General features: G+C 38.8%; 1 protein-coding gene across 1 annotated transcript; it reads right to left on the bottom strand.

The window, feature by feature from the left end:
* Window positions 1-2,338: 2,338 nt before the first annotated feature.
* On the bottom strand, window positions 2,339-8,679 carry LOC133335042 (bromodomain-containing protein DDB_G0280777). Its single transcript, XM_061543344.1, has 4 exons — window positions 8,551-8,679; window positions 6,027-6,270; window positions 5,842-5,969; window positions 2,339-2,707 (listed from the first exon to the last, which is right to left on the bottom strand). The coding sequence occupies exons 1-4, from the start codon at window positions 8,665-8,667 to the stop codon at window positions 2,339-2,341; spliced, it is 858 nt and encodes a 285-aa protein (XP_061399328.1). The 5' UTR covers window positions 8,668-8,679.
* Between the last annotated feature and the right edge of the window lie 212 nt (window positions 8,680-8,891).

Below are 8,891 nucleotides of genomic sequence, written 5' to 3'. Positions count from 1 at the left end.
TAAACCAGTGAGCGGAGCAGTATAGCCGAACGCGGCCGAACATCTGATACCCTACACAACTACCACAGAACTCTATCTTTCTGCAGATTTTTATTCCGAGTCTGGGTAATATTTCGTGATAGTTGCACCCTCTTGACCGACTAGAGGTTAACAAATGCTACTAATTTTCAGTACAGTCCTTCTAATTACTTCTCCGGATTCCCTTCACCGTGAGTTGGGTTGTGATGTTCGGCTTATAATTGTGGCCTATTGTTGTGATGTTCGGCTTATAATTGTAGCCAAAAGATTGAATCAAAAAAACACAAAAAATAAGTTTTCGGTCCACTTCATCCCTAATTTTTATCTGATCATCACCGAAAATTATAAGCGTTGTACTTGACCATAACTGGAACCTCATGGAACATTTCAAAGCAATCATCGCTATATTTCCGCCCTCCAGTGTGGTAAAGGGTTACTAAATAATATCTGAATACGTAAGCATTTGTAAATATTTAAGTGTAACCCCTACTTCCGAGTACATACGACTATATAATTGGTATCAATTTAAAGGCCAATCACTCCTCTTGGATATACTATAAACACATCCCCTAAGTATCGTGTTTACAAATTATAATGGACAGACGGACGGACACACATGTCAAGATCAGCTCAGATAGTCGAGATATAACGATCGGTATACATAAAGGTGGGGAGTTGCCAATCTCCTACTAGGCGCGTCTTTCCGGGTGGCGGATGGGAAGGGGGTATCCATGATGTGCAGAGAGAAACTGACCTAGGTCTCCTAGATCATTTTTTTCTCTTCACTTCGTGAAAACCTTGGGGATCTTCGGATCCCCCGTAGAGCAAAATGGATTGGGGTAGTGCCTTTACATAAATTAACTACGATGGGTAAAAGAAGTAAAAAGAATAAAGTTACGGTGCAGGGAGTTAATAACCCAGTACCGGCGGCAATCGTTGGTGAGGTCACAAGCCACGTGTCGTCGAGATCAAGCGATTGTGATCCGGCTGTTCTAGGTGTGGATGCCTTGGCACCTACACAAGATGTACCTGTTACACAAGCTGTACCAAAACGTTGACGAACCGGCTATTCCTTGGGCAAATGAGCATATCAAGACTGATGAAAATCAGTCTTTGGCTGACAGGACTGTAGTTCTGGGAAGGGACGACCTACATGGGACTCTACACGCTATCCGCGATAGTCTAGAGGAGCAAAGCAAGGAACTCTTCGACCAGTTAGACAGACTGGTACCGGAAGAGCAATGTGGGGACACGCTTCCGTAGGAACTGCTATTAAATCTTACCCTAACTGATGATGGAAGGAAGTGTGCACCCTATTGTCCAACCGACCTCCAGTCTGACTTCAACAGGTCCTGTGTTGGCAACCGCCGAAAAACTTCAGAGTCAATCTGCAACAGAGTTGATGTCCGACGATGGGGAATCTGTTAATGTCCCAGGAAAGGACAGTGGCTCAACGTTTGGGAAGGCCCGAGAAGTGGCTGATGCGAAGCATTACAAACGTGCTGTTTCGTATCTCTGCAAATTCATGGGGCGAGACGCCCAGATGATATATGTGAGGAAATTCGAGAGAATCTATCCTCATGCTCTTCATCGTGAAGTCGAGATGGACTGTCTTTGACAAAGGTGCTAAACCGACATAGTTGTGTAGGGTATAAAAATTCACGCCTAAGGTAGGACCTTTAAAAATATTTTTAATATTTCAATACACACCTGTTTCTAGACTTTTAAACAATATTTTGAGCAACTCACGCCTTTGGATGGAACTTTAAAAATATTTTGAATTTTTTCACATCAATACTCACATACACACACACATATATAATTTTTTGCCTGGATCCCGACTAATTTTCATTTTTATCATTTCGTCTGAATCAGGTGAATCCTGCCTTCAACACTCGTTGGCCTTGCATTGGAAATTAATATTCTAGGAATTCTTTGCGGAAGGGATAGAGGTGTGAGAATAAAAATCTATATAAAATAAATAACGATAACAAAGAATAGTTGAGGAGGACAAGGGAGGGGGTGGGTGGAGAAAGAAAAAAACTAAGAATCAATTAAAATACAATTTAATTAAACTCTAATGATAACAAATACTTCGTATCACCTCACTTTTTCTGCGTTGGGCGAGCAGAATAGTAAATGGTAACTGGCAGGAAGGTAGTTAGGTAGGTAGGTGGATGGGATCCATGGAATTACACAGCTGTTTCCCGCGTTTGCGAAAAAAATATCCTCAGTCTTTTTATTCTACTTCGTGAATAAACAAATTTTCTAGCTAAGCAGGTGTTGCCTAACTAACCACATTTTTGGGTGTTTTCTTCTTCTAAAGGCTTGCTGGACTCAGCTGATGCTGCTGCTGTTGTTGGTTTCCACTATTGCTGTTGCTACCGATTTGTCGAATTCTCTTCAGTACCTCAATTTCACTTTTCGGTTCGACATTTGCCGATTTTTGTCCGCCATAATACGTGGAGGGTGTCAGCGTGGGGGTGGGCATTCCGAAAAATGGAAACGAAGGCAGAGATGGCAGCGAGGGGGAGTATTGCTGTTGAGGAACTTGTTGTTGCTGTGTTGGGAACTGCTGCTGATTCTGTTGTTGCTGCTGCTGCTGTTGTTGGAATGGCAATTTGATTTGATAACTGCCTGTTAAGCGTCCAACCAAATTATTGACTGCACGTAGCGTTGAAATGGGTATCTGCCAAAGAAGAAGGAAGCAAAAAAAAGAAGAAATTGAAAATTAAAAGAAAACAGCAACGATTAAAATGGCTTTCGAATGTCTTTATGATTTTTAATTAAAAATTCGAGAAACTCCAATAAAAAAACCCCCACAAAAATGTGGAAGGAGACTTGGAAGAGGAAGAAGAAGCTAGTAGCAATGGAGGGTATTGAAAATTATTAAAATGGTCATGCCATTGGAAATAATAATATAATATTAATAAAATTGAATTAGCTAATTGTTTAATAATATTGATTATTTTAACAATTACGTTTGAGAAGAAATAATAGAGATAATCATAAACTAAGGGAAATGCGTAAAGAAGTGGAAAACTTAAATGAAATTAAAGAAAATATTAAAAAGTCTGTACTTCTAAGAAAACACAACTATGTTATTCTATGTTAAATTTTGTACGTTGTGCCGAATTTCATGTCAATCTGACAAACATGAGGAGTTTAATGCACCATTTATTTAAAATCGGACGAAAATATATATAGAAGCTATATCTATATCTGGACCGATTCCAACGAAACTTGTCACTGGTTAGGTTACACTAATTTTAGTACGTTTTGTTCCTATAAGCTACAGGGTTGCCCATATTCGACGGACCCATCTGGCAACGCCATAACTTTTGACAGAGATGTCACATCGCTTAATGACATACCGCGTTTGAAGCTTCAGTCCAAGCAAATTTTTACCATGAACCAACACACGCCACGCGAGCGCTCTAAAATAGTTGAAATTTACATTCAACAGAAGACGTTAATTGTGAAAACTCAACGTGTTTTTAAAACATTAAAAAATGTGAGAAGTGCGCCTTCTAAGAACACCATTAAGCGTTTATACGAAAACTTTTCGACTGGTAAGGCTCTTTCTAATCCGAAGAGGCCATATAAAAGTCGACCAAGGCGATCGGCCGAGAATATCGCTGCCGTAGGAGCCAGTGTTGAGAGGTCCCCAAGCACATCCCAAAAACGCCGTTCTCAGCAGTTGGGCATGGCTCGGTCCACTTTACAACGGATTATTCGCATTGATTTCCATTTGTTCCCGTACAAAATTCAATTGACGCAAAGAATGTTGCCTGCGGACAAGCCTCGTCGATTGGAATGGGCCCAAAGAGTCATCTAAATGGCCGAAGATGACGAGCAATTTTGGAACAAAATTATCATGTCCGATGAAGCCCATTTCACATTGAATGGGACCGTAAATAAGTAAAATTGCCGTTTTTACGCCACTGAAAATCCTCAGGAGATTCAAGAAGTACCTCTTCATGACGAAAAAGTCACAGTTTGGTGCGGCGTTAGTGCGAAAACGGTCTTTGGGCCGTTTTTCTTCCAATATGAAAATGGCCATGCTGTTGCCATCAATCAGGAGCGTTATCGCGACATGATGACCAATTTTGTGATGCCAATTATTCGTCGAAAGCATATGAGGCAGTTCTGGTTTCAACAAGACGGCGTTCCACCGCACACAAGTCGCATAACAATCGATTTTCTGAAGAATTTGTTTCCGGGCCGTTTGATGTCGAAAAGTGGTGATTTGGACTGGCCACCGCGTTCGCCCGATTTGACGCCGCCTGACTTCTTCTTGTGGGGATATTTGAAGTCAAATGTTTACGTTAACAAGTCAAGGATCGTAGAAGAGCTCAAGGACAACATTCATGAAGAAATAGCCGCTATTCCGGTCGAAAAGTTGGCAAAAACGATGGAAAATGCAGCAAAAAGGGCACACTACGTCATTAACGCCAGAGGCGGCCATTTGAGAGATATCATATTGAAAAATTGATGTAAACAAATCTACTTGGAACAAATTAAATGATTAACATTGTCAACCGCCAAATTTTATTTTTTTCTTTCATTAAAAAAAAACATGGGTCCGTCGAATATGGGCAACCCTGTATATATTGGTTCCTTGGTGCGTCAATTACTTAAAATCAATCGATAATATAAAAGGGAGCTATATCTAAATCACAACCGATTTTCACGAAACTCAGCACACATCATCCTAGACTAAATTCAGTACCCTATAGCAAATTTCGTACAAATCGAAAGATATATAGTGTCTTTGGTGCACCATTTACATAAAATCGGACGAAAAAATTTATGGGAGCTATATCTAAATCTGGACTGATTTTCACGAAACTTGGCAGACATCATTCCAGGCTGAATTCAATACACTATGCCAAATTTCGTGCAAATCGAATGATATATAGGGACTTTGGTGCACCATTTACATTAAATCGGACGTAACTATTTATGGGAGCTATATCTAAATGTGGACCGATTTTCACGAAACTTGGCAGACATCACTCTAGGCTCAATTCAGTACGTCATGCCAAATTTCGTGCAAATCGAAAGATATATAGGGACTTTGGTGCACTACGTACCTAAAATCGGACGAAAATATATATGGGATCTATATCTAAATCTGGTTCTAGACTTAATTCGGTACGCTATGCCAAATTTCGTGCAAATCGAAAGATTTATAAGGACTTTGGTGCACGATTTACATTAAATCGGACGAAAATATATATGGGAGGTATATCTGAATCTGAAATGATTTTCTCGAAACTTGGCACAAATCACGTTATGCCAAATTTCGTGGAAATTGAAAGATATATAGGGACGAAAATTCTGGACCTAATTTTTCAGTACTCTGTGCAAAATTTCGTGCAAATCGAAAGATATAGAGGGACTTTGGTGCCCCATTTACCTTAAATCGGACGAAAATATATATGGGAGCTATATCTAAATCTGAACCGATTTTCCCAATTTCAATAGGGTTCGTCCGTGGCCAAATAAATGAGCTGTGCCATATTTCATCCAATTCGGATTATAAATGCGACCTGCAATTTCTTTACAATTTAACACCAACAGACGGACAGACGGACGGACAGACATGCATAAATCGATTCAGAAAGTGATTCTATGCATATTCTCAAAGGTAACTATGGGTCTACCTCATTTCTTTTTGCCTGTTACACACATATGCACAAAGAAATAATACCCTGTACACAGAGTGGTGAAGGGTATAAAAACTCGCCTTAATCCACGCCTTTGTTGAACCCTTGAAAAAATATTTAAAAAAAATCCCCCTTTGAATATCATACTTACATCGAAAATGCTATCAATAATGGGCCTGATAATCCCTCCCACAGTTCGGACACCTTCCTGGATGGGTCCAGCACCAATGTATGCATTGTTGGCAGGATATCCACTACCATAGTTGTCATTGTTGTTGTTCACATATCCATTATTGTTGTTGTTGCTATCCTTATCATTGTTGTTGTTGTTGTTGCCATTTGCGTTTGCATTAAATAAGCCACTAAACATATTACTAAAGAAATTGTTGTTGTTGTTGCTGTTGTTATTGCCACCGCCATTGCCGCCACTGCCATTAGCACCATTGACATTATTGCCGTAATTGTTGTATTGATTGTTGGCGTTGTTGTAATACGATGGGTTTCGCGGCGCGTACTGTCCATATTCCTGACCAGGATACTGGAGGAGATTCTGTACTCTTATCGGTTGTGTTGACGATGACTGCAATTACAAAAAAAAAAGAAATTGTTCAACAACAATTCGTTAGCAAAAAGTGGGAGAGAGAGAAAGAGAGGGGGAGAGTGGCAGGGAGTGAGGAAGAGAGTGCAAAAAGACCAATAACAATCACATAATTATTCGAACACAATATAATTACAAATTCAATTGATGTAACCGCTCAATTTGTGGTCATCGACAACTACTGTTGGGCTACTGGCGGCGAAAGCGATAGCGATGATGATGACGAGGATGCTGTTGGGTGCTTGATGCGGTTACCAGTGCTAAGAGGAATGCTGATTGGTGTTTAAATTAATTTATTTTTATTGTTTCTCATTTTCAAACTAAACTTTGAATTGCTGTACTGACATGCCAAACATCACCATTAGTGCCTGTCTGTCAATTGTCCATGAAATTAGAGAAATGGATATTTTTGGAAATTCTGACAATGTGCCAACAAATGTTGAGGGCTTTGGGCTACAGTAATAAAATTTCCCGTGGGGCATATAAAAAAGGTTTTAAATTAAAAATCCACGCTAGTGGTTGGGCCTTTAAAAAATATTTTTTTAAAAAAATCCACGCCTTTGGTGGGATCTTTGAAAAATGTTTTTAAAAACTCCACGCCTTTGGTGGGACCTCTAAAAAAATATTTTTAAAAAATCCACGCCTATGGTGGGACCTTTGAGAAAATGTTTAAAAACTCCACGCCTTTGGTGGGACCTCTAAAAAAATATTTTTAAAAAAATCCACGCCTTTGGTGGGACCTCTAAAAAAATATTTTTTAAAAAATCCACGCCTTTGGTGGGACCTCTAAAAAAATATTTAAAAAAAAAAATCCTTTGGTGGGACCTCTAAAAAATATTTTTAAAAAAATCCTTTGGTGGGATCTCTAAAAAAATATTTTTAAAAAATCCACGCCTTTGGTGGGACCCTTGAGAAAATTTTTAAAAACTCCACGCCTTTGGTGGGACCTCTAAAAGATATTTTTAAAAAATCATTTGGTGGGATCTCTAAAAAAATATTTTTAAAAAAATCCACGCCTTTAGTGGGACCTCTAAAAAAATATTTTTAGAAAAATCCACGCCTATGGTGGGACCTTTGAGAAAATGTTTAAAAACTCCACCTTTGGTGGGATCGCTATACAAATATTTTTAAAAAAATTCACGCCTATTGTGGGACCTTTGAGAACATTTTAAAAACTCCACGCCTTTGGTGGGACCTCTAAAAAATATTTTTAAAAAAATCCACGCCTATGGTGGGACCTCTAAAAAAATATTTTAAAAAAAATCCACGCCTTTGGTGAGACCTCTAAAAAATATTTTTAAAAAATCCACGCCTTTGGTGGGACCTCAAAAAAAATATTTTTAAAAAATCCACACCTTTGGTGGGACCTCTAAACAAATATTTTTAAAAAAATTCTAAAAAAATATTTTTAAAAAAATCCACGCCCATGGTGGGACCTTTGAGAAAATGTTTAAAAACTCCACGGCTGTGGTGGGACCTCTAAAACAATATTTTTTAAAAAATCCCCGCATATGGTGGGACCTTTGAGAAAATATTTAAAAACTCCACGGCTGTGGTGGGACCTTTGAGAAAATATTTAAAAACTCCATGCCTTTGGTGGGACCTCTAAACAATATTTTTTAAAAAAATCCAAAATGTTTAAAAACTCCACGCCTTTGGTGGGACCTCTAAAAAATTTTTTTTTAAAAATGCACGCCTTTCAAAGGTCCCACTTTGAGAAATATTTGTAAAAAATATTAAAAGAAATATTGACTGATCATACCATAAATCATAAATGTCTGTATTTGTTTAGTAACGCCAAATGGCATCGATTCCAATACCAACACCATTGTCGACCATTCATCTTCGTTTCAAGTGCAATGGACAAATATTTGCACAACTCCAGCCAGCATTCATGGACAAATCGATATTTGTCTTGCAGTTCGATTTGTTAAATGACCAACCGGGTCTGTGAGTGACTGAGTGAAAGACTGAGTGCCGCAATGACTGAGCTAGAAGTGGAATGGCATCCAACTAGACCCCAGCCAACCAGTCGACCAGTCAGTACGTCTGACATTCGTGCAACCACATCAATGTAACCGAAAACCAGAACGTTAAACAACAAAATCAAATAACAAAACTGCGGCAGCAGCAGCAGCAACAGCATGCATCGCGTTGCACTGCAACCGCCCAAACCCAACAAAATCCAATCCAATCGCATAGAACAAAAAATCTACAACTACAACTAGAATAACGACAATGACACAACATTTACTTACTTACGTCGTTTACCATGACCGCATCATGGCGTTGGCCCCGCGAATAACCAGTGACACGTGTGAATTCTGTGACCAGATGCGAGAAGACCACCAATAAAACAAACCAAACAAACCGATCCATGGCTGTAATAATTATCTGGAAACAAAAAGGAAACAAATCAAGAGAAATATAAAAAACATGGAATGAAGCAAAAATAAGGGGAAGGGGATAATGATGTGTCAGTGTTACAATATTGTTGGCGGAAGAATAGGGAATAGGAAGAACAATTATACGTAAAATAGATATCAACTAAAAAATTTACAATATAATTAAATTACAAAATTAATGTAAACCAGTGAGCGAAG

This window comes from Musca vetustissima, unplaced genomic scaffold (genome assembly GCF_032173495.1).
Source record: "Musca vetustissima isolate MV318-11 ecotype Yass unplaced genomic scaffold, APGP_CSIRO_Mvet_v1 utg71453, whole genome shotgun sequence".
In the NCBI taxonomy this organism is placed as follows: Eukaryota; Metazoa; Arthropoda; class Insecta; order Diptera; family Muscidae; genus Musca; species Musca vetustissima.
The sequence above is the reverse complement of the archived record's forward strand: the minus strand, read 5'-3'. Positions and strand labels throughout refer to the sequence as shown.